Here is a 25441-nt window from a genome sequence, read left to right as displayed (position 1 = left end):
CTATTCCCTCTTCACCATTGGTTTCCCCTCTCTTTTTCTCCCCTTCTTTTATAATAACAAGAAGGGAGGAATGTTAGCACCAGGATACTCCAAGCCTCGGCCTAACCATGTGACCCTTGACCTGTGTTGCCAGGACAATGACCTTCTATCCCACAATCCACTTGGCTCAGTTCCCGCCCTCACTGGTGTGACGTCATTTTCTGTATAAACTAGGAAGCCATCTTCTCCTCGCTCTCATTTTGCTCTCTTCTCTTCCCCTTCTTCTCTCCCCCCCTCTCTCTGCTCTTCTCTACCCTTCTACCTGCCCCCCCCATTCCCGCATAATAAACCCCTCCCACGTGGAACACCTTGGCCTGGTTTGCTGCCTGATTTATCCGCTTAAAATATAAAACTGAGTAATTTTCTTTAATAGAGACGAGTTTTCTACTGAAAATGTGAAAGGAAGGAAGAAGGAAGGAAGACAAGGCCAGGCATAGTAGCACACACCTTTTTTTCCTTTTTAAAATTGACTTTAGGGCCAGACAGTGGTGGCACACGCTTTTAATCCCAGCACTTGGGAGGCAGAGGCAGAGGCAGAGGCAGGCAGATTTCTGAGTTTGAGACCAGCCTGGTCTACAGAGTGAGTTCCAGGACAGCCAGGGCTACACAGAGAAACCCTGTCTCGGGGGGGAAAAAAAAAAGCCAAAATAAATAAATAAATAAAAATTTAAAAAAATAAAATTAACTTTACATCCTTATTGATACCCCCATCCTGGTCCCTTCCTACAGCCCCTCCCCCTCTTCTCCTCTGAGAGGGAGGAGGTGTGCCCACTCTGGCACACAAGTCTCTGCAGGGCTAGGAGTGGCACACACATTTAATCTCACACAGGGGAGGCAGAGGTAGGTGGAGTTCTGTGAGTTTGAGGCCAGCCTGGTCTACCTAGTGAGTTCCAGGATGGCCTGGACTGTGTAGAGAGACCCTGTCTTAGCCTGGCCTCCCCGTAAAAGAGAAAAAAAAAACCAAAAGAAAATTAGTACACATTTTAATATCTCAAATGGAATGCCTATTTTGTGGGAGCATCAAATTTAGGGGAAAAAAAGGAATAAAGTTGAAAGCTGCGTGAATGCTCAGAGGGTGACCCTTCCTGGTTAGGCCTTTGAGTCCATCTGAGGCCCAGGAACTACACAGCATCAGGCAGGAGGGAAGTGTCCTTCAGAAAATGCAGGGTATTAATTCTGCTTCTTCAATTCCCTCTGTCCTTTGGAGACTTCTGGGATTTGGGTCTCTGTAACCTAAGCAAGCTACCCAGTAACTGGGTCTATGTTTTTCAAGGACAAAAAAGTCTGTAGCTTATGATCGAAGTCGATGGCTCTGAACTGAGGCTCCTTGTACTTCCGGGTCATCTTGGAACTGAGGTACGTTATGAGTTCACATCTTTCCACAAACTGCTCCATCTTCTTCTTATATTTTTTTCTTGAATAATCAGAACCCTTGGGATTAAATGCTGTAGAAAATGTCACAGAGTTGTGAATGTTTTCTGATAGGTGGTTAGTAAGCCGTTCCACAGAGGAGAACTTCATGTGTAACTAGAGCACACCCAGCTAAGGGGGGGATGGTCCCACCCGCAGAGGCTAGAGGGCTGTCTAACTTAGATCATCATTTTCTGGACTTGCTTTTCTCCATGGCATGGATTTTTGAGTGCTGACCCTAAGTTTTGTTTTTGAGACAGGGCCTTACTAAGTTACTGGACTGCACTAGAGCTGACTCCATAGCCTGGACAGGCTTTGATCTTAGTAACCCTCCTCAACCTCCTGCTTTTACAGGCCTGCACCACTGGGTCCAGTGCATCGTCCTTGATTTAAAAACTCGGGATTTCAGTTTTGATATTTTCCTATAGATATTTACCTTGTATTTCATTTGCCCCCTCCCATGCAAGCAGATAGTCAACCTCATTTAACAACCCTGTCTACCACGTACGGTACAACAAGTGCTAAGCTTTTCAAATGGGGCATCATTTCAGAAAGGCGTACCTTTGAGATGAAATGCTATGTAAAGGAGCACGGACCTCCTCACACTTAGGAAGGGGAGCTTGGGTTTCAGGTTCCCTGCCGCATTCATTGCCTTGATCAGGGAAGTTGCTGTCCCCTGCAGGTAAGAGACAATTTAAATCAGTGTGAATTTGAGTTCAAGTTTGTTCTTAATGCAGATAGATAAAAGCCTTTTTCTTTTTATCAAATAGCCTTCCTGAGATGGGGATGATTAGACAACCATTTAGTCGACAGGAAAGAAACACACTACATTTGATGAGGAAATTAAATATAACTGGACATAATGCGGGCTGGTGGGGGCCACATGCCTTGAAGTTAACAAAGAAAGATGGGGTTGCCTTGGCTCATGTCTGCTTGTGTGGGTGGTACTGGTGGCCTGTCTCCAACTCTGTGTTCTTGGCCACATGACAAGGAATTCCAGAGACCACAGTGTCACTGTGACCAAGTTCCTAGAGCTGTGAAGGCAAGAGGCCTTCTAATAAAGCCGGGCCTTGGAGAACACTCCCCCTGCGTGATCTTCCTTGGCATGTTCATAGTGAACCCATGGCTGCTAGCTTTGTCTCCATCTCTCCTTCCTGGTTTTCTTTCAGATATTTTTGAGGCATTCTTGCCATGTAGCTTAGGTCTGTGTCATTGAAGACTAACTTTCTAGGGAAATTGACAAAAATAAAGTGCTTAAGAAGTGACAAAGCTGTAAAACTGAGTCTTTGACATTAATTTTGCAGAAATAAAAAAATAATAATAACTTCAGAAGGCTAGTGAGATGGTCCAGTGGGTAAACCCACATAAAATTAGAGGGGAGAACCAATTCTGCAAAGTTGTCATCTGACCTCCACACACATGTCCCCTTCTTGTGCACACCTAGTGTGTACACATGTACACGGAGCCATACACACACACATGTGCAAATAATAATTTAAAAATTAAATAACTTTGAAATACTATTTGACTAGTGACAGATTTTTACTACCTTTAAAAATAATTATATCTGGATGAATGTGATTTGAACCAACAGTTTAATGTGGATTTGGGATAAATAGTAAGTGAGTTTTGTATCTCACCTATCATGGTCCTGTGACTTAACTCTTTTGCAGAGTAATTTAACATTTGGAGGGCCAATACAACATTTCAAATCATTAAAATAAATAAACAAACAAAAAAACCCAAAAACCCAAACAAACAAAATCCAACAACACTAAAATTAAAAAATGAAAAAATAAAAGAAACTAAATTATACATCCAATTTACATGTAAATAGTTTTAAGAGGACCCATTCTCCTTTATGGTGCCATTACGTTAACAGCCACCCATAAATGAAGAGTGGTTTACAACTTAAAATCAGAAAACTGGGCTGGAGAGCTGGCTCAGCAGTTAAGAGCACTGATTGCTCTTCCAGAGGTCCTAAGTTCAATTCCCAGAAACCACATGGCAGCTCACAACCATCTGTAATGAGATCTGTCGCCCTCTTCTGGTGTGTCTGAAGACAGTGACAGTGTATTCATATAAATAAAATAAAATAAATCTTAAAACCAGGAAACTTTGCCTGGAGCCTCACTATATCAAATGTGGAAGTAACTGTGAGAAGACACCCCTGAGTTCTTATAACATGTATCATAGAATGCCATACAACAGAACCTGTTCCAGATACCCAGGCAAAGGCAGACTGGTGAGGTGGATGGATTCCTTTAGTGGGGGAAGCTTGCGTGGAAGCTTCTGGTTCCAGTATTGCGTTGGTGACCTAAGAATACAAAGCTCGTCAGACCCATGCTCTCACACACTCACCCTGTGCATGCACACAGACATCAGTATGAGACAAAGCTCACTGCTTGCTTTATCTACTGGAGAAATTTATACAAGAGGGAGGACTAGGGCTTCTACAAGTTTCTTTTGCTTTTTGATTTCACACAAGGTCTCATGGTAGCCCACTTTATAGCTTAGAGCAACTTTGAACGCCTAATTCTTCTGCTTCTATCCTGAGTCCTGGGAGTGAGCCACCATGTTTAGGTCTGGGGCCCCAACCTTGATCACCTATTTCAGATGTTGTAACTTTCACAGCAACTATATAAAAACTTTTCCGCAAAATTTGAATTATCTAAGCAGCACCCTTATCCCAAAGACACCTGCGCTCAGGGTAGAGGTCACCAGACTGGAGCTTCCTCCAGCATCTGCTGACCAGAGCAGAGCCAGACTCAGGGTCCCCTTCCCAGTTGGTCCCTCCGGTCTAAGAGCAGTCCGCACAGTCTCCACCCAGCCTCTGAATCCGAGTTTTACTCTCCTGTGTGTTCCCTACTGTAACTGTGTTTCTCTCTTCCCACCTCTCAAGTCTTGGCACATCCGTCTTTATTAGATCCTCCTCATGCAACTGCATTTCAACATTCCCAGAATCCCCACATTAAAAGAAAAGAACAATAGCTGAATGTGTAGACCTGTAAACTCAGATCTCAGTAGGCAAAACCAGGCCAACCTGTGCTACAGAGCATATTCCAGGCTATCCTGAGCTAAGGAATGAGACCAGGTCTCCTCAGCAAACCAACCCCAACCAACCAACCAAACATCGAATCCCATCGCAAACCAAAACCAAAACCTACCAAACAAGAATACAACAAAGAAAACCAACATTGATAGCAAATTCACCTTCTCACCTCCAATTGTCATCTCTTCCAGCAACTAACATCTCTCTCTCTCTCTCTCTCTCTCTCTCTCTCTCTCTCTCTCTCTCTCTCTTTTTCTTTTTCTTTTTTCAATTAAGTTTCTTCAACCTTGAGCCCCTCTAGAAATGACAATCTCAGGCTCAGACTCTTTTTACACAGTATTTTCTTTTTCTTTTGAAACCAGATGTGAATGTTTAAAATCACAAAGTTTAAAGGGATTTGGTTTCGGCTTCTGGGGAAAAGCTGGATGTGAGGTTGGGAGCAGTGCGCACTGATTCTGTTGTTTCTGGTCTGACTACCTTTCCTTAGCAAGCCTTCCCCTGGCTGCTGCTGCTGTCTCCTCTGGGTAGGTCTGGGAGCCTCTGTGCTCCTCCAGGCTCCCTCAGTTCCACTCAGCAGTACTTGCCAAGACGCCCTGCCCCATCCCCTGAATCGAGCTATAAGCTCAGTCTCAAGCGAGTGTCAGCCCTAATCTGGCTTCACTCTCCAAGGCTTCCCAGAAGGTTCCCTCCCCTCCCTCAGGTCTCTGCCTTCCAGATCTACTCTCCTTCACCTCTGTGGTTGTCTTCCGACCATGTGTGCTGGTGGTAGGAGCGGTGACTGGTGGCAGAGGGGAGGTTCTTGGGGTGTGAGCTCATATCCCATTTATAATTACTCTATTACCCTCTAAACATCATCTCTGCCTCCAGCCCATTCTCAACACCCCATGGAGATGTCATTTCTAAGCAAAATGGGCTCTAACCCTGACCTAGCTTAGAAGCAGGCTGTCGACTTTTACAACTCTTGGGCTCGAGTCTAAACGCTGTTTGGTGCTTTTGCCTGGCCTTCTGCACTCTACCCTGACCCTTCAGCCCCGCCACTCTATCACTTCCAGATATGGTAATTTCCTTTCAGTTCCTAAGTCCCCAGGGATGGGCTGATTGCAGGCCCATCTCCTTGGAATCTGGCCCTCTATCTTGTATTCTAGTCCATTCCCAGGCCTCACTCAGACACTCCAGTCGTGCCAGAGTACTAGGCCCTTCCTCACTCTTAGGGCCTGTGATAGTTTGTATATGCTTAGTCCAGGGAGTGGCACTATTTGGAGGTGTGGTTTTGTTGGAGTAGGTGTGGTTTTGTTGGAGTAGGTGTGTCATTGTGGGTGTGAGCCTTAAGACCCTAGTCCTAGCTTTCTTGAAGTCAGTCTTCTCCTAGCAGCCTTCAGATGAAGATGTAGAACCCTCAGCTCCTCCTGCACTGTGCCTGCCTGGATGCTGCCATGCTCCCACCTTGATGATAATGAACTGAATCTCTGAACCTGTAAGCCAGCCCCAATTAAATGTTGTCCTTATAAGAGTTGCCTTGGTCATGGTGTCTCTTCACAGCAGCAAAACCCTAAGACAAGGCCCCAGAATATTCTATTATCAGGTCCTCAAAATGTATCCTACATCCTAGAGCTCCAGTACTTATTCAACTGTGTGTATGTGTGTGTGTGTGTGTGGGTGTGTGTGTGTGAATGTGTGTATATGTGTATGTGTATATGTGTGTGTGTGTGAATGTGTGTATGTGTATTTATATGTGTGTGGTTTTTTTTTTTTGTGTGTGTGTGTGCGCGTGTGTATGACTTTCCTTCCCTTCTCTCCCCTCTCCTCCCACCCAACAGTTCTAAGCGCAGTATATGGGACATGGAAGATAATAAACATATAATTTAGTGAACAATCTCACCTCAAAAATTTCTGGAGCTTTTCTTCACTCTCACAGATATATATGCAATTACGATACTCCAGAGCATACCGAATGTTACCAGGCACTAGGGCTTCATATCTAGAAATCAGAAACCACTGTGAAGTTAATCTGTATTGTATAATTAATACATAGTACTGCATGACTAAAGTGTACTGCCTGTCAAAAATGTTTCATTTTTCTATGTGTGCAGTTCAAGGAAGAAAGGGATGTTTCCCTGAGTAATGAGCGTGGTAAGTCTTTCTGGTCTGGAGAGATGGCTCAGAGGTTAAGAGCATGGGCTGATCTTGCAGGGGACAGGTGTTCCCAGTACCCATGGTGGGTGGCTCACAACTGCCTGTTCCAGGGGATCAGATGCTCTCTTCTGGCCTCTTTGGGCACCTGCGTGCACATGGCACATTAGTTCTCTTCCTGGATGATGTAAACTAAGAAAGTTCTCAAAGGGAAGTGCTCCCTTTGAGTATAAAATAATAATTGGAAACTATATTTGAAAATCAGAACTATTATTTAGCCGGGTGTGGTGGCGCACGCCTTTAATCCCAGCACTCAGGAGGCAGAGGCAGGAGGATTTCTGAGTTCGAGGCCAGCCTGGTCTACAAAGTGAGTTCCAGGACAGCCAGGGCTATACAGAGAAACCCTGTCTCAAAAAAACCAAACAACAACAACAACAACAAAAAACCAAAAAAACTATTTATTTTTAAAAAGTGACTTTCCTAAACCAAAATGCTCTGCAGATGTTTAGCTTGCATTGAAGAGCTGGTTTCGATTGTGAATTGGAAAAGTTAAAAGGTGCAGTTCAAGATGGAGATAAGTGGATCTCTGGGGCTTGCTGGCTGAGGGACCACATCCAGCTTAACCTTTGACTTACACACACACACACACACACACACACACACACACACACACACACACACACGCATGCACACATGCATGCACGCACACACAAATGAGAATAAACATAAATCCTTACAACAGTTGTCCACTGGTTCTGAGCAGGGATGTAGGTCTGTCCAACAAGTGTGAGAACCCACCTTTGTTTTCCATCCTGGTAAGTCACTGGGCAGTAGCCCTGGAGCTCAGCACACTTAGGAAAGCGACTCTTCAGCTCTGACAGGGTAAGCCTTTTGGGAAGCAAGTCATCTGGTGGGAGTGGATGAGGTGCCAAGGGAGGCACATACAGTTCCGGGTCCTTCAGAAATTTCTATTAGGAAAAGAGGCAGAGTAGCAAAACGCCTTTAAAACAGCAACGACACACCCACGGGGCCATCACAGCAACGACACACCCACGGGGCCATCACTGGAGGCCATCCAGCTCCACTCTTGTCCCAGTAGCCTTTCAAACCATCTGAGAGAAGTTTTTGTAACTTCTTCTTCCATAAGAAGTTCCTCAGGACAACAACTCCAAGCAATTAAAGGTCTTTTCTTATTCAAAAACATACTACTTTTAGTTCCTATCCTACAACAAGGACGGGGGGTGGGGGTGGTGGGGGGGGGGGGGTGGTGGTGTCTTTAGCCACCTGCCAGCCCGTCTCCAGTATCTGTAGTTGCTCTGCAAAGGGCAAAGGCACAGAGTGTTGGCCGTGACTTCTGCTTTGAAAGTTCTGTTATTATGCTACACGCAGGGAGCACTAAGCATTACCCCTCCACCCGGACCGGGAAAGGCAGTCTGTTTTCTAGTCGGGAGAGGCTTCCTCCAGAGACCCCGCAGAAAATTCTACAAGGGACGGAACAGTGAGCTATGCCCCAGACACAAATGCCTGACACCACAAGCCCTCAACTCCATCATTCGGTGGCCATCAGTCATATAGGCTGTCCAGACTCCACCCCCACAGTTACCTGGCAATAGCCAGGTATGCTCCTCCCCACAGTTACCCTGCAACAGCAAGGGCGCCCAGCCCACTATAAAAGGGGCTGCTTGGTCCCTCCTCTCTCTCTTGTCTCTCTTGCTTTCTCTCTTGCCCCCTTGCTCCCCTTCCCTCCTCCCCTCTCTCCACGTGGCAGCCGAGGCTGCCCCCTGCCTCTTTACTCTTCTCTCTCTGCTTGTCTACAATAAAGCTCTAAAACCTTGGACCATCTCTGTTCATTGACACCCACCGGCTTAGAACAATGGAATAGGCCTTCCCCTAAAGAGCCACGTCTAATCTCCCGAGGGAAGGCCGGTCCAGCTGCCAGCCTGCCCTTCTCCCCTTGCCCCATCTCCCTTTGGCCCCAGGGCTGACAGAGCTGCCCTGGGGGCCTCCACTTCTGTTCTCAGCTCTCCTGAGACATACAGCAATGTCTGGGATGTCTGAGACTGAGAACCTGTTGTCTCTGGCCTCCGTGAGGCCCAGAGATCCCAGAGCCAACTCTTCCATGGTACATAGCTGTCTGTGGTACCCGAGAGTCAGAACCGAGACTGTACCTTCCCCACACCCCAGAGCAGGGTCCAGCGGCCTAACATGGCCTGACGCAGGTCACTGTGGCATTCTCCAGTGGTAGTATCCTGCATCCACCCACCAGAGCCCTGGAGCTCTGGCGGGACTTGGGTCTTTCCCACCCCTTTATTTCCACACTCCCAGCAACCCCCCCCCCCCAGTAAAGAAACTGAAATTCTCATTCTTTGGAGGAAAATAAAGTATTCAGATTGGTCCATTATATATTATCAAGTCACAGACATTAAAATATTGGGATCAGTACTTGCTCAGACTTCTAAATCTATGTGTACAAGTAACCTGTTCTCTATATCCGTGGATTCTTACTGGATACATTCAGGAAAAAGGCTGTTCCTTTACTAAACATGTATGGCATGCCCTACTTCCAACCTATGAACAGTACAGTGTGACCACTTCTTACATGGCTTTCACACTGTATTAGGTATTATAAGGCACCTAAAAGTGGCTTAAGGAATGTGGGAGGTGTGTGCAATCAAGTTACATGCAAATGCTACCCTCCTCTATACACAAGTGTGCATCCACAGAATTTGGCACTCTTGGAGGGCGTGTTTTAGAACCAATCCCCACAGGTGCTGGGATCATGGGGAATTCTAGTGTTTTGTTTGCTTGTTTTTTCTTTCTTCGTTTTAAATATGGAAGACAACAGTCAAGCTCTTGCTTCATTCTTACTGACTTTCACTTTACTCCCTCAGCCCTTGAAGCTGAAGCCCCTGGGTTATCCTCTGTGGTGGTCTTTGTGGTGCTTCGTAGCTCCTCCAGGGGTGACACTCAACCGTTTGTTTTCTCTGCCTGATAGGTTACCCATGATCCACCACACCACTGACCAAAGCCTTCTAAATATGTCTGGGGAGGTCGGGTAGTCTCAGGGCTACCCTTTGAGTTTCACACTGATCCCTGAGTCACAGGCTCCGATTCTCTGAGCATTCCCAAGTTTTTCTCACTTGATGAAGCTTAAGACAGGTCATTTTCTTCCCTTAATGAATCTTTACACGAGAAACAGACTTACTTACATTTAGCTTTTCCTGGGAACTCATTTTATAGTAGTGTCCCCTGAACTCTGCTGCAAATTCCAAACTGCTAGTTACAGAGCAATCAATTAGTTCATTCGATTCTGCTAGGCTGACAGGGCAGAACTGCTTAAACTCTCCCAGGCGCGCAATCAGTTCCTCAGGCGTGATACATAATTTGTCAATGCATGCAGCTTTCCCTGTCATTAACATAGTAAATATTACTATATATTTTCACAGGAAATACAATTAAACATTTAAATGATTTCAGTTAGACACCACTATATTAACACTATGCATTAAAATTCTAAATGATAGAGTAAAAAAATAATGTTACTATAAATGCCTGTGGTGGTGGCAGTCTACAGTTCCATGTTCTAGAGGCTGAGGCAGAAGGATTGCTTCAAGTTTTAAGCCAACCTGGGCTACATAGTGAGAACCTGTTTTAAAACAAACTGGCAAACAAACAAACAAAAGTTATTCTTCATGCCTGCAGCCTCTAGCCTACTTCTCACTGTGAGAGGCACTCTCTGTTGAGCTTATACCCCTTTTAGTCTTTTTTTCTCTATACGTTTGCATATATATATATATATATATATATATATATATGTGTGTGTGTGTGTGTGTGTGTCTTTTGCATATAGTGTATGTAGTGGTTTGATTATGCTTGGCCCAGATAGTGGTTCTGTTAGGAGGTGTGGTCTTATTGGGGTGGGCTTTGAAGCTCAGCTCAGTTTGCAAGAGTCAGTTTTTCTCCTAGCTGCAGTTGGATCAAGATACAGAACTCTCAGCTCCTCTAGTGCCATGCCTACCTGGAAGCTGCTATGTTCCTGCCTTGATGATAATAGACTGAACCTCTGAACTGTAAGATAGCCCCAATTAAACATTGTCCTTTTTAAGAGTTGCCTTGGTCAGGGGCTGGGAGATGGCTCAGAGGTTAAGAGCATTGACTGCTCTTCCAAAGGTCCTGAGTTCAAATCCCAGCAACCACATGGTGGCTCATGACCATCTGTAATGAGATCTGGCGCCCTCTTCTGGAGTGTCTGAAGATAGCTACAGTGTACTTACATATAATAAATAAATAAATCTTAAAAAAAAAAAAAAAAAAAGAGTTGCCTTGGTCATGGTGTCTGTTCATGGCAATGAAAACCCTAAGGCACTGTACTCATGCTGTTACATGTAACCGTTACATGTAAGCATTATTTTGCAACCTGACTTATCAGTTCATTGTTGTATTTGGCATCTTTCTTTGTTGACACAATTCCTTAGATATGTTAATTTTTTTTCTGCTCAAGGAGATGAGCTCTGCTGTTTCCCAGGCAGCCTTGCTCTGTGGTGTAGTCATGCTTCAGCTTTCTGGGTGCTGGAATTACAGGGGTGCTCCTCTGTGCCCAGCTACTCAGTTCCTTTGAATGTATGCATAGTATTCTACTACACAAATATAGAAACTGTAAATATATGACTATTAACTTATGCATATAGGTGGTTTACTTAAATAATTTATCTTTGCTATTTTGTTTTAGTTTTAAGGTATCATCAATTATATACGTGTAACAAATAATAGTTATGTATGCATGTTATTTTTATGTATACAACAGTTATATATACATTCACACATGAATGTATGAATGGATATATGCACATGCAACACATGCACAAATGTGCTCACACACAGGAACACACACGTTATGCACATGCATACACATTGATGTTCGAACAAGTATTGTCTACACAATTCTAATATTAATTTGCTCTGGTGGTTTGAATGTGCTTGGCCCATGGGAAGTGGCACTATTAGGAGGTGTGGCCTTGTTGGAAGAAGTGTGTCACTGTGTTGGCGGGCTTTGAGGTCTCCTTATACTCAGGCTCCACCCAGTGCAGATGAGACCCCCCCCCACACACACACACACACACTGCCTGTAGAAGACAGAGTCTCCTCCTGGCTTTCTTTGGATCAAGATGTAGAACTCTTAGCTGCTCCAGCACCATGTCTGCCTGCACGCTGCCATGCTTTGCACTATGATGATAATGGACTGAACCTCTGAAACTGTAATCCAGCCCTAGTTAAATGTTTGCCTTTGTAAGAGTTGTCTTGGTCATGGTGTCTCTTCCCAGCAATGAAGACACTGGCAGGCCCTCAATCATAGTCCGTCTTCAACAGGGCGGGCATTGGCAAACACTGTCTTATTGACTGTCATCTCCCACTGACCTTCTAAAAGCAATCAATGGTCAGTGAGGCCTCAGCAGCAGTCCCAGAATGGTCCTGAGGCTGTACACTGCTGGAATACAAGAGACTCCAAGTGGAAAAATCTGTGACTCAACTGAATCAACAGAGCTTAGTAGACGCCTTGACTCCACTTCTGAGCGTCACAAAAATGGTTATCAGCCATGAACTTTGACCATTCCATCAGGTCGTGGTTGGTCTACTCTGAAGAGTTCAGAGTGGTAACTGGTTAGAGTTTACTAACATCTTTGTGGTTTTCAAAGTTCAGAGGTTTCAGGAGTAGTGTTACTTGCCTGAAGACAAAGTGATGTTGATACTTTCTATATAAAGCTCTTGCTGCCTGATTTTCCTAATTATTCATTAATTTTAACATATATCTGATTATGTCACTATTGACTGTCATTGATTGAACCTAAGTCAGCTTGGTTCACTGTGTCATTGTACCATGAGCATCACTGAAGGACACATGCTGGCTGCCCCATCTCTGGTACTGTTGTGGATCTATGCCCCATGTTTTTTATACCTTATAAACAATGTTCCCTCTGTATGTGAGTATTTGTTTCTAATGAAAAGGAATAGACCCAAAGCACAGGCCTTTAATCCCTGAGATCTGGAGGCAGAAGCAGGTGGGTCTCTCTGTGTTAAAGAACAGCCAGGACTATGTAATGGGATCCTGTCTGGAAAAAAACAAATACCTGAACGTGATCTATACCCCAGGATTCTTTGCTAGGCTTGACTGTGTCTTCTTAAAAAAGACCCTGAAGTATTCATAGCACTTTTGAATGTAACCTTGAGAACAAAGCCAGATGGACAAAGAGACTAAGGAATATGACTTATGACAGACAAAAGAATGCCATTCAGTGACAGAGACAGGGTTGTTATGTGACTTCATTAGCCAATGATTGCTGGCTATGCTGCAAACAAAGAGAAAGGCATGTAGCAGGTCCTTCCACAAAGTCCTCAGAGACAGTGTGACACTGCCAGCACTTGTATTTTGAACTTCTTGCCTCTTGAATTGTGACACAATACATCATTGTCATTTAATCCACTCACTTTGGGCACTTTTTCATAGTATCCCTAGGAAATTAAACCAATTCCAAAAGACCAGGACTTCTGTCTTGCTGGCTTTCTCACTTTCTCTTGCCTTCCTAAAGGCTGGTTCTCTTAGCCAATGAGGCTGCCTGCTGGGTGTAGTGATATAACCAGTAACCCTGGCATCCAGGAAGCCAGGGTTTGAGGCCAGTCTGAGAGACACAGCAAATCTCTGTCTTAAAAAGCCAGAGAATGCATAAATAATGATCTAGGTGATATCAGCCATTTCAGGTGTGACTAATGAGAGAGTTCTAGGGTCATAGATGCTTCCACAGAGATTTTAAAAGAGGGCTGGTAGAGCAATCAGTGTGTGACAGCATCTCTCCAGGTGGCTCTTGAAATGGTGTTGCACAAAGCTGTGTTGGTGGGGTCTAAGACACAGTACAGATATAAGATATAAGCATGAATGCCAAGAACATGGAAGGTCTGCTGAGGAAAGCTGAAGGGAGTGAATGGAGCCAGCCTAAGAGAGAGGCCGTGAGGACCACACACAACTAGCTTTGGGGGTGGGCTGGGGCTGCTCAACCCTGGTTTCATTTAAATGTAAACACTACAAGTCTCAGATGTTGGACGTGGAGCTGGGACTGTATCATTTGGTTCAATAATGTCTTGTTGGGCTCCTATCCCATCCTCCTGTTTAGAATGGGAATTTACCCAGTGTTATATTATAGCACATGTAAGTTTCTTTTTGGTTGTATGAGAAAGATTTGCCTTTCAGTTCAGAGAAGACTCAGAATTTGGACTTTTGGACAATGGAGGCTCTGGGAGATAGATTAAATGCATTTTGCATTATGAGACAGCTAAGAGCCTTTGGGAGTCACAGATGGAATGCTATTATTTGAATACAAAATATTCCTCATGTATAAGGAAGACTTAGTCTCCAGGTGTTAACATCATCTTGGGGTAGTGACAATTCGAATGAAGAAGTAGGTCACTGGGGCATGACTTTGAAAGTTGTATTTCATCCACTGGTCCCATTCTTCCTCTTCCACATCTTCCCCACAGCGATGCGGCGCCTTACCACAGCCAAGAAACAACTACCACAGCCAAGAAACAACCACCACAGCCACAAAACAACCACCACAGCTAAGAAATAGTCGCAACAGGCAGGATGGATTCAGACCTTTCAGAGTGTGCCAACTGAAGATTCCTCCTCATACTGTTCTTCTCAGGTAGGTACCATAGCAAAAAGAAACAAATAGCACAGCATATAGCTCAATACTATCTATTCTAGCTTAACATGTGAAGAGCCCTCTATTCAATCTACAAAACAATAACATCAATCAAAAAAACAAACAAGCAACAATAATATCCCTATGAAACAACAACTAAACCAAAATACTAAAAAAACTTAAAATGTGTTGAGGATCTAAAACTACAGGAAGTTTTATGCTTATGATCCTGACAGTTGGTAGGCTGAGCCAATAGTATTTCTGTGAGCATAGAGCTAGACCATGACACAAAAAGCAGTGGGGAGGGGGGAGGAGAGGAAGGGTGTCAGGGAGAATGAGAGAAAGCAGGGAGAAGGGGAGAGGGAGGGAGGGAGAGAAAGAGCATGCGAGAAAAGGAAAGGAGGCAGATGGATGGATGGATGGATGGATAGACATATGGATGGGTGGATGGATGGACAGACAGATGGACGGACAATGGACAGATGGACGGATGGATAGATGGATGGACGGATGGATGGACATATGGATGGATGGATGGATGGATGGATGGATGGATGGACATATGGATGGATGGATGGATGGATAGATGGACATATGGATGGATGGACATATGGATGAATGGATGGATGGATATATGGATGATGAAGGAAGGGAGGGAGGGAGAGAAGGAGGGAGGGAGGGAAAGACAGAGAAACACAAGAACAAAAATTTTGACAAGTCTAGGTAGCTTTTTTTTTTTTTTAGTCAGATTGTAAAAGTATAGGTAAGAAATGCAAATTTGATAAAGTGATTCATTGATCAAGACAAAGATGCTTCTGCACAGCAAAAGACACTAAGCTGGCAAGAAGAGAGGCCCTACAGTGCAGGGAGAGCCTTTGACAATGGTGTTAACACCAGCGTATATATAAGGAATACGTGGGCAATTCAACAGCATGAAAAAAAAAAAATAACCAACTGACCAATGACATCATGATTTGAGTCTGAAATATCCCCACAGACTCCTGTGTGCAAGCACTTGCTCCCTACCTGTTGATGCTGTTTGGGGACCATTATAGAACCTTTGGGAGGTGAGACCCAGCTGGAGAAGGTGGGTTGCTGGAGCTGTAGGCCTTATAGTTGATAAACACAGGCTCATTTTCACTTCCCATCCCCTTTCTACTTAGTTTCCAGCAACGACTGCAGTTTTACACAGCTCCCACAATCACCAGGACTTCTCTGCCATGAGGGACAGTATCCCCTCAAACTGGAAACCAGGGAAATTCTTCATCGCTTAAGTTCATTCTTATCAAATACTTGGTCACAGTGATGAGAAAAGCAATGGATACAGACATAAACAGTATTTTCTCAAAAGACATGGCCAACAAATATACAAAGATGTCTCAGCCCCACTAGTTATCAGAGAGATGCAAATCAAAACCATAGGGAGGCACTATCTCATCCCAGGATACCTATAGTAAAATAGAGAAAGCAATTGTAAATGCTGGCAAGGATGCATGCAGAGGGGTACACATGCACTGTCAATACAGCCACCACAGACAGCAGAAGGAGGATTCTTCTTCTTCTTTTTTTTTTTTTTTTTTTTTTTTTTTTTTGGTTTTTCAAGACAGGGTTTCTCCGTGTAGCCCTGGCTGTCCTGGAACTCACTTTGTAGACCAGGCTGNTGGAACTCACTTTGTAGACCAGGCTGGCCTCGAACTCAGAAATCCGCCTGCCTCTGCCTCCCAAGTGCTGGGATTAAAGGCGTGCGCCACCACACCGGGCAGGAGGATTCTTCAAATGACCAACACAGTTAGTATTTTAAATATACAGTACTAACTGAATGTTGGTAAGTCCCCAAAATTTATATCTAGAAACTAAACCTACATTTAAGTAATGCAACAGTTTAGGAGGCCTCAGGGCACTTCTGACATGATCGGGTCACACAGTCACCGTGTGTCTGAATGGAGTAGTGCCCTTTATTATGAGAAGGCTTAAGGGAGCCCAGCTCGCTTGTCCCTTCTGTGTCAGGGACACAGCTGAAAGGGGACAAATCCAGATACTAAACCCAGTGACACTTGGATCTTGAGCTTCCTCATCTCCACAACTATCTTGCAACAAATTTCCATTGTAAGTCTGCTAACTGGCCTGAGCTCTTCGCTGCACAGGCCAAGCAGAGCAGGGTGTGTTGGTGCGTCTATGTGTTGTAACCAGTGGCAGCTGCTACTGGAGCTTATTTCTTTAGTTTTGCATTTCAGTTCTTTGTTTCCATGGACACACCATTGTGGCACTTTTCCTGGCTAGTGCCAGTGGCCCTAACCCAAGACCTTGTATGTGCTAGATGAGCATCTCCACACCCAACCTCCAGAGCACGCCTCTGTGGGACAGTGTGATGAGTCTGTACTTGTGCACAATGGGTAACGGTCAAGAATGTTCATGCTTATTTTCTATAGCTGGATTATTAACTCACCACAGTGCCCTCTAGATCCTCCAGTGTTACTCCCCAAATGATGGTATTTCATTCTTATTTAAGACTGAATAAAATTAATTGTGTATAGACTAAATTTCCTTTATCCATGCATCCACTAATGGATACTGTGGTTGATCCTATGTCTTAGATGTAGAATTTAATGGTGCCTACATCATTTTTTTGTTTGTTTGTTTTTTTCGAGCAAGGGTTTCTCTGTATAGCCCTGGCTGTCCTAGAGCTCACTTTGTAGACCAGACTGGCCTCGAACTCAGAAATTCTCCTGCCTCTGCCTCCCAAGTGCTGGGTTCAAAGGCGTGCGCCACCACGCCCAGCTCAGTCTGGAACTTTTGACTTTGTCTCAAAAAAATAAAAAAGTAAGAAAGAAAAGGAAAAACATCAGAGGTTGCTCTGTGAGGATGTCCTCTGGTCTTTATACTCATATGCGCATGCTTGAACCTGAACACACACACACACACACACACACACACACACACACACGTTTTCTTACCTTCCTTTATTTTTTTCATGTATGTCTGTATGTACTTATTCATCTGTTGGATGTCTTTGAGGACTTCATTCCATACCCACCATTTACTGTGAAAGCCGTCAATCACATGCCAATTTTGATGCTGCTTTTGATAAAATTGCCTTATCTCGTTGATGTTTTTACGGTACTTTGCATTCTTATAAGCTATGATCTGTGAGCTGTTGTGCAGTGGATAAGACATACTAAGAAGAAAACAGGAAGGAGTGAAAGCTGTTGAAGGTGTAAAACATCCCCTGTAGGGACAGTCAGTCAGCTTCACCCAGTTCCCACAGCTCCAACATCCCCTGTACAGACAGTCAGGTTCATCCCATTCCCACAGCTCCAACATCCCCTGTACAGACAGACAGTCAGGTTCACCCCGTTCCCACAGCTCCAACATCCCCTGTACAGACAGTCAGCTTCACCCCGTTCCCACATCGCTCCCTTGTGAATGCTACCTTTGCTCAATCTTCTTCTCTAAGAGCAGTCTTTTGAAAATCTCCTTGGATGGCACCTCCAACTCAAAGATGACCATGGGAATGATTGACCTTGCCTCTAAGAGATCCATCTGGTGTGGGGTGACAGGGTAGCCATCGATAACCACACTAACAAACAGAAAAGCAAAAATCCCACAGTCCTTTTCTCTCATGATTCTCTTATGTCCATCAGAAAAAAAAAAATCTCTGTCTTTGAGCGCTCCTTGGCTTTCCCTTATGACGCTGATTTTTTTGTTTTGTTGTTGTTGTTTGTGCTTTTTCTTCTTTATCTTTACATCTTAATCCTTAGTCTTCCCTAGACGTCCAGGTGGGCAGTATACACGTGGGCACAGCTTTGGAAGTGGATGGAAGAGATGCGCATTTGTATGCACAGTGCCACACAACTAAGTTTTGGAAGCATCAGAGAGTCAAACCCGTTATACCTTGTAAGCTGTGTGTCCTTGGTGTTAGTAATATAAGCACAAACAACAGAATGAATGTAGGCAGACCTAGATTTGAAACCTGCTCTATGCCTTGGTTTTTAGTAAACTAGGAGAAAATTCTACTTCCCTTAGAGTTGTTTTAAAGGTTAGGGAGCAGGCACGGGGAACAAGGGGAACAGGGTATGCCATGTACTAGATGCTTAGTAAATAGTCATGAGGATTCTGGGAAGAGATAGCTTCGTTGTAGGAGAATGGGGAGTCTGAGAGGCACACCATACACGTGAGTAAGCACAAGGTGTGAAAATCACAATACAGTAGTCTGAGATAGCAAGGTTGCCTATCAAACTGAAAACAGACAAAACAGAGGTTTTTTTTCCCCCAGAAATTCTTGGAGTGGCCTTATAGACAAGGCAGCAAGCTGGCCATGTGACTGCTGGCCACCAGTAAAGGTTTGTAAGTCTTGAATGACAGGGCGCACTTGCCAGCACTGTCCCGCAAAGTGCAGGCTTTAGCGAGGTCTCTCGGCAGAGATAACAACAGCTACCCCACTGTAGAAGAGCCTGCAAGAGAATGACGTTTCTTTTATATAGAGAGTGGTTACTTTTATCCACTGGGAAGGGTCACTTGAGTGGCTCTCAGGACTGGGGACATAAACCTAGGGTGGACAAGCAGTCTTCATGTTGGCATTAAGATGAAATAAACTGGGCTGGTGAGATGGCTCAGTGGGTAAGAGCACCCGACTGCTCTTCTGAAGGTCCGGAGTTCAAATCCCAGCAACCACATGGTGGCTCATAACCATCCGTAACAAGATCTGACGCCCTCTTAGTGTCTGAAGACAGCTACAGTGTACTTACATATAATAAATAAATAAATCTTTAAAAAAAAAAAAAGATGAAATAAACTTGGGTCCAACAAAAAAAAGTTGCCCTCCTAGGGAAAAGCTGAGCACCAGAGGAACGTGACTCAGCGAGGACACCTCACTTCCTCTCCCAAGGGTTGTCACCCATGCTCACTGGCCCCTGAAATGAGAGACAGTTCAGTGACTTGACTCAAACCCAACCAGCAAAGAGTGAGAAGGTCCTAACTATACAGTGTCTTGACTGAGCCAGGGGAGTCTAGAACCAGGACTCAGGACCAGAGAGCACCCAGGTTCACTGGGGTGTGACCAATGGCTGTAACAGACAAGCAAAAGGGCCAGAAGAGGAGGGGGAACTGAGGATGAACGTTCCTGTGCAAAGGTGGCATGTAGGAGGGGCACTGCTCCCTGTACAGGGACCTGAGCTGATGAGGAACCGTGTCCCTGGGACCACGCCGTCTGAGAACAAAGGAGGGGTCCTCCTCCATCGTCTGATGGAACACTAAGAACTACTGGGCTAGGGGAGCTGGTGGCCTTGTCTGTGGGCTGTGCAGGAGTTGCTACAGAGAGTAATGAGGGCTGCAGGCTAATCAGTCATGGATTCAAGTCACGGATCTTGACAGGAAAAGATAACAAGATTATGTTTCCACGTACGTGCTCAGTCTGAGTAGACCTTGCTCCTCCCCTTCGCAGGCACTCCAAACCTTTTGAAATAACCCCAAGTATCTTGACAGTTCCCCCCTCCCTCCCAGTCCCCCCACTTACCCTATAGTGTTGCACACACTTTCCATCAGAGAGATATCTAAAGCTTGAATGGCCAGTTCATCAGGCACTGTCATCCCCTTGTGAAGGTGCCAGTTTAACATCAGTGACAGCTCTGAATCTGGGTGATTGCTTAACATTCCACGCAATGCATCTCCCACCGACAAGCGTCTTAAGCCGTAGTCACTTGCAAGCTTTTTGGCAACTGGAAAGACACAAAGCACGAAGCCTATTTCACTCCACAGGTTCATCAGCGAACCTTGTTTTCAGATTCAGGCCTATGGCACCGATGACAAGCTTATCTTCACTACCTTCAGAGAACTGTCAAGGCTGTCAGCAGTACTTCAGGTTTGTGACTCTAGGATCTGGTTAAGGAACCAACTGGGTTTCTTCTTTCTTCTTTTTAAAATAATCAAGCCAATGCTTAAGAAATGTGTTCCTTCTATGTGAGGTAGCAAGTTTTGGGGGAAGGATTGCAGTAATCCTATGTGGACGTGGTATTTGGAATGTTGTGGAAGATAACAATGAAACAATGCTACTTGATTGGATAAGCTATTCCCCAGTCCATCTGTGGATTCCAGGCTGCCACGAGGATGGCAAATCCTAGACCCGTCCTGGGTCTCAGTCAGCCTCAGGGAAATATTTTAAATGACATACTCTACATTTTGTTTTCATTTTACCCATGTGTCTATCTTGTGTACCACATATGTGCAGTACCCGTGGAGGCCAGATTCCCTGGAATTGCAGTTATGGACAACCGTGAGCTGTTGTGTTGGTGCTGGGAATCAAACTCATGTCCTCCAGTAAAGCGACCAGTGTGCTTCCCTGCTGAGCCACCGAGCACTTGTGGTCTACAGCTGAGAGGACAGATCCTTTGCCTGTGAATTTATTTGAGCAGCATGAAAATTGAATTCTAACTTTACAGTTGTGAAGAACCAAAGCCTGCTATGATAGATCAACAGAGGCCATTGACTAAGAAGAGGGGGTTCTCTGGACTGTTCCCAAAGGTCAGGTAAAATCCCAAAGGTCAGATAAAATCCCAAAGGTCAGATAAAATCCCAAAGGTCAAAGGTCAGATAAAATCCCAAAGGTCAGATAAAATCCTAAAGGTCAAAGGTCAGATAAAAATCCCAAAGGTCAAAGGTCAGATAAAATCCCAAAGGTCAAAGGTCAGATAAAATCCCAGAGCCTGAACATTGCTTTTCCTACAAACTCTGGAACCAGATCTGCCCAAATCCAAAAGCTAAATGAGCTTTCAAACTTAGGCATATTGTTAAAAATCACATTGGATTTCAACATAGAGGCGAGAAGTCCGCTTGTTATCTATGATTTCATCTCTGGAGATGGAATCTTCTTTCAAATGGGAGCATTCTGTTGTGCTTGGGAAATGCAGTTATCTTGACATTTAGAATCTGACTCCTTTGTCATGTTAAGAAATTTGAAAATTAGAAAAACAAACAAAAATTTTAAATTACGTTTATTTGTTAGTGTGTGTGTGTGTGTGTCTATGTGTCTGTGTGTGTATCTATGTGTGTGTGCATGTGTGTGTGTATGTGTGTGCATGTGAGTGTATGTATGTATATATGTGTGTATGTGTATATGTGCATGTGTGTGTATGTGCATGTGTGTGTATGTGTGTATGTGCATGTGTGTATGTGTATATGTGCATGTGTGTGTGTATGTGCATGTGTGTGTNTGTGTGTATGTGCATGTGTGTATGTGTATATGTGCATGTGTATGTATGTGCATGTGTGTGTGCATGTGTGTGTGTATGTGCATGTGTATGTATGTGTGTGTGTGTGCCTTCTAAGACAGGATGTTTTACTGGTCTAGATCTTTCCAAGTGGGCAGGCAGGCTGCCTGGCCGAAGAGAACTGTCTGTCTCAGCCTCTCTAGAGCTGGGATCACAAAATGTGTACCATCATATCCGATTTTTTATATTGGTTCTGGAGCTTAACCTCAAGTCCTATGTCTGCAAGCCATTGATCCCTGGACAAGCAATGTAGAAGAATGTTTTTTTTAAAAAATTAATACGTTAAAAAAGGATACAAATAAGTAGCTGGATTAAGGAAGACAATGAAAGATATGGAAAAGAAATGCAATAAAGAGGGAGAGAGGAAAGGCCCAGGGAAGGCTGCCAGAGACACCATTATGATGAGCAAGAATGCGGTGGAGAGATGGGGAGAAAGAGAAGCAGAAGAGCCTGTGTGCTGTGAAGTGGGTGGAGAGGAGCAGCCTGATGGGGGCAGCCTGCGCTGCCACCTGAGGCCATGGTGCTGCTATGATCCAAAGCTGCGTGACCTCCATGACACAGGAAACAACAGGCAGCGGGGGTCAGAGGCTTTGAACCAGACCAATGACTCACTGCAATAAATATTTGCATGTAAAACTGTTTGGAAAAATGGTCGTCTTAGGGTTTTACTGCTTGCTGGGGTTTGAACATCCTTTCCCCCCCCAACAGCCCTCTCCCCCCCACACTTATTCTATCACCAGCTTTCTGTTTTCCAACTCCCTCACTGCCTAAGCTTGGCTGTCCTGGAACTTGCTCTGTAGATTGACCTTGAACTCATAGATGTGCATGTTCTGTCTCCTGGGATTATCAGTGTGTACCACCATGCCTGGATTTAAGCTTTTCTTCACCTAGAAGTGTGTAGCACCATTCCTGGACCTAAATTTAGCTGGGTGGGATCTTATCCCAAGGTCACCACCCCCTTAATTCAATTTAATATAATATCCTTGAACACAGGCTTCGGCTCCATTTTACTTTCTGGTGTCCCTTTAATATTCAAACCAAATATTTTATATTTTTCCTTTCTAAGCTTGCTATGCTTATTCAAAACACTTTTCATGAGCCTTAACCAGAGGACAAAGTCTATGATGGGAAAGGTTTCCGAGACTTCCTTTGTCAATGCAATTAATCTGAGTCTCTTCACTTTAGCCTTAGGCAGACTCTTCAGACAAGGGCAAAAAGCAGCCACATTCTTCATCAAAATACTACAAAAACAGTCTCTAGGCCACACACTGAATGAAGTTCTTCTCCGCTGAAACCTCTTGAGCCAGATCTGCACAGATCAAACCACTCTCAGCAACAAAGTCTTCCATTTTCCTACTAGGATGGCTCATTAAGCCCCACTTAAAATATTCCATGGCTTTCCAAATCCAAAGTCCCCAAATCCACATTCTTCCAAACAAAAGCACGGCCAGGCCTATCACAGTAATACCCTAGATCCTGGTACCAACTTCTGTCTTAGTTAGGTTTTACTGCTGTGAACAGACATCATGACCAAGGCAATTCTTTTTTTTTTTTTTTTTTTTAGGTTTTTTTGAGACAGGGTTTCTCTGTATAGCCCTGGCTGTCCTGGAACTCACTCTGTAGACCAGGCTGGCCTCGAACTCAGAAATCTGCCTGCCCCTGCCTCCCGAGTGTTGGGATTAAAGGTGTGTGCACCACCACACCCAGCTCCAAGGCAACTCTTGTAAGGACAACATGTAATTGGGGCTGGCTTACAGGTTAAGCGGTTCAATACATCATCATCAAGGCAGGAACATGGCAGCACCCAGGTAGGCATGATGCAGGAGGAGCTGAGAGTTCTGCATCTTCATCTGAAGGCTGCTAGCAGAATACTAACTTCCAGGCAGCTAGGATGAGGGTCTTAAAGCCCACATCCACAGTGACACACCTACTCTAACAAGACCACACCTTCTAATAGTGCTTTTCCCTGGGAAGAGCATATACAAACCATCACATTCCACTCCCTGGTCCTCCTGGGTTTGTTTAAACATATGAGTCTACATATACAAACCATCACAGTGGGATGATACACCATGACTTACTGTAGAATCCAAAATAAGTTCAAGACCACCTAGCCCCTTCCCCTCTGAAGGGACTTTCAGAAACATAGTGGTCAAAATGCTTAAGTCTACAGCTGCCAAAACAAAGTGAATTGTTTTCAGAAAAATAACCATAACAAGATTAGCAGTTCCCAGAGAAATTCCCCTATCCCACCCCACACTGAATTCTGAGAAAATCCACAAACCGCCCTGACCTTGCTAGGATTTCCTGTGATGTTAATAACTATGGCGTTAATAGCTGACCTATAAGTTAAAAATGTACTGCTGCTTTGCTGAAAGACAAACCATAAGGGTAGGCAGAGTGAGTCACTAGGCCAAAGGTAGTCATTATGAAAACCAACCAATGCCTGAAAGGGTTATTTGCTACACCAATGAAAATAAGCCAGCTATCCCTGTTGCCTAAATCTGCGCTTTACAAAGTATAAAAACTGTGTTCTCTGTACTTGGTCTCTTCTCTGGCCTGCCTGCTGAGAGGGGGTTCCCCAATGTGTTGGATCAATTAAAAACAAAACAAAACAAAACAAAAAACTCTTGTGATTTGCAGCGATGGTGGTTTCTGTGGTCTTTGTGAGTGAGGGTCTTTTGACAGACTCCAACAATACCACAGCTTCCATGGAGAGATTTTGTTTTGTTTTTCTTTTCTTTTCTGGGGTGGGGAGGTTGCGTGGGGGGAGGGCATATATCAAGGGATGGGGAGATGTGTGGAACTGGAGTGAATGATGTGAAATTCACAAAGAATCTGTAAAATGTTTAAATAGAGAAAATGGGAGACGCTTGGAAAGAACCAACAGAAATCCTGAAAATAGATATCTCAATAAATCAAATTTAAAAGAAACATTTGAATGCATCATCAACAGCTTAGATTAAGTGGAAAAACACGAGGGTTTGAAGACAAAACTTGACAACTTATATTCAGAGAGCAATAAAGAAAAATAAGACAGACTAAACAAGATACTTGAGATCTATAGGATACTATCAAAAGATCATTTTAAGAGGAGTGTGATCAGTTCACACAAAGGAGAAACACAGGCAGAGGAACAAAAAAACCTATTGGTGAAACAATGACAGAAAATTTCCCAAGTCTTGGGGAAGGTACAGATAGCCATTTACAGGAGACATTTAGAATCCTAACTAGACACAATAAGAACAGAGACTATAATTAAACTTTATAATTAAATGCCAGAAGTACAGAACAAAGAAGGAATATTAAAATATGTATGCATGAAAGAAGTATCACACCACACATACATATTTCTCAGAAGAAACTCCAAAGGCTTCAGGAAAGAGGTTCAGTTCATGAAGGAAAATAGGTTATTATAGCGAACCAAGTTATCATTCACAATAGAAAGAGAAATAAAGACCTTTTAAGACTAGCATAAACTAAATGAGTTCATGATGCTGAATAGAAATTCACTGGGTGAGATGAACACATTGTCAAATGAGAATTAGGAACAAATCAAACACCGTCAATCCAGCAAAGTGTCCCACTTCTAGCAGTAATAAAGCAGAAATGGACACAGATTATTCCGAATAACTAGAATGAAAACAAAATCAGGGCAGGAGTAGCACATGCCTTTCAATAGATAAGTGGTGCACATAAAGGGACTTAATTTTCTAATTAAAAAAAATCACAGGTTGGCTGATTAGAATAAAACAAGTATTAACAGTGTGCTGCCTAGCCAGGCGTGGTGGTGCACGCCTTTGATCCCAGCACTCGGGAGGCAGAGGCAGGCGGATTTCTGAGTTCGAGGCCAG

At 44.1% G+C, this 25441-nt stretch overlaps 1 protein-coding gene across 1 annotated transcript in view; it reads right to left on the bottom strand.

Annotated features, from left to right (window-relative positions):
• Positions 1–1011: 1011 nt before the first annotated feature.
• Positions 1012–25441, bottom strand: part of Ak9 (adenylate kinase 9) — a 128348-nt gene continuing 103918 nt past the window's right edge. Inside the window, exons 32-40 of the mRNA XM_029542577.1 lie at positions 19838–20039; positions 17756–17902; positions 17280–17500; positions 9841–10037; positions 7430–7599; positions 6381–6479; positions 3664–3766; positions 2011–2125; positions 1012–1484 (exon numbers count right to left, since the gene is read on the bottom strand). Coding sequence (XP_029398437.1) covers positions 1282–1484; positions 2011–2125; positions 3664–3766; positions 6381–6479; positions 7430–7599; positions 9841–10037; positions 17280–17500; positions 17756–17902; positions 19838–20039 — 1457 coding nt within the window. The 3' untranslated portion in view covers positions 1012–1281. The remainder of the gene's footprint in view (positions 1485–2010; positions 2126–3663; positions 3767–6380; positions 6480–7429; positions 7600–9840; positions 10038–17279; positions 17501–17755; positions 17903–19837; positions 20040–25441) is intronic.

The sequence above is a fragment of the Mus pahari genome, chromosome 9 (assembly GCF_900095145.1).
Source record: "Mus pahari chromosome 9, PAHARI_EIJ_v1.1, whole genome shotgun sequence".
NCBI lineage: Eukaryota > Metazoa > Chordata > Mammalia > Rodentia > Muridae > Mus > Mus pahari.
The sequence above is the reverse complement of the archived record's forward strand: the minus strand, read 5'-3'. Positions and strand labels throughout refer to the sequence as shown.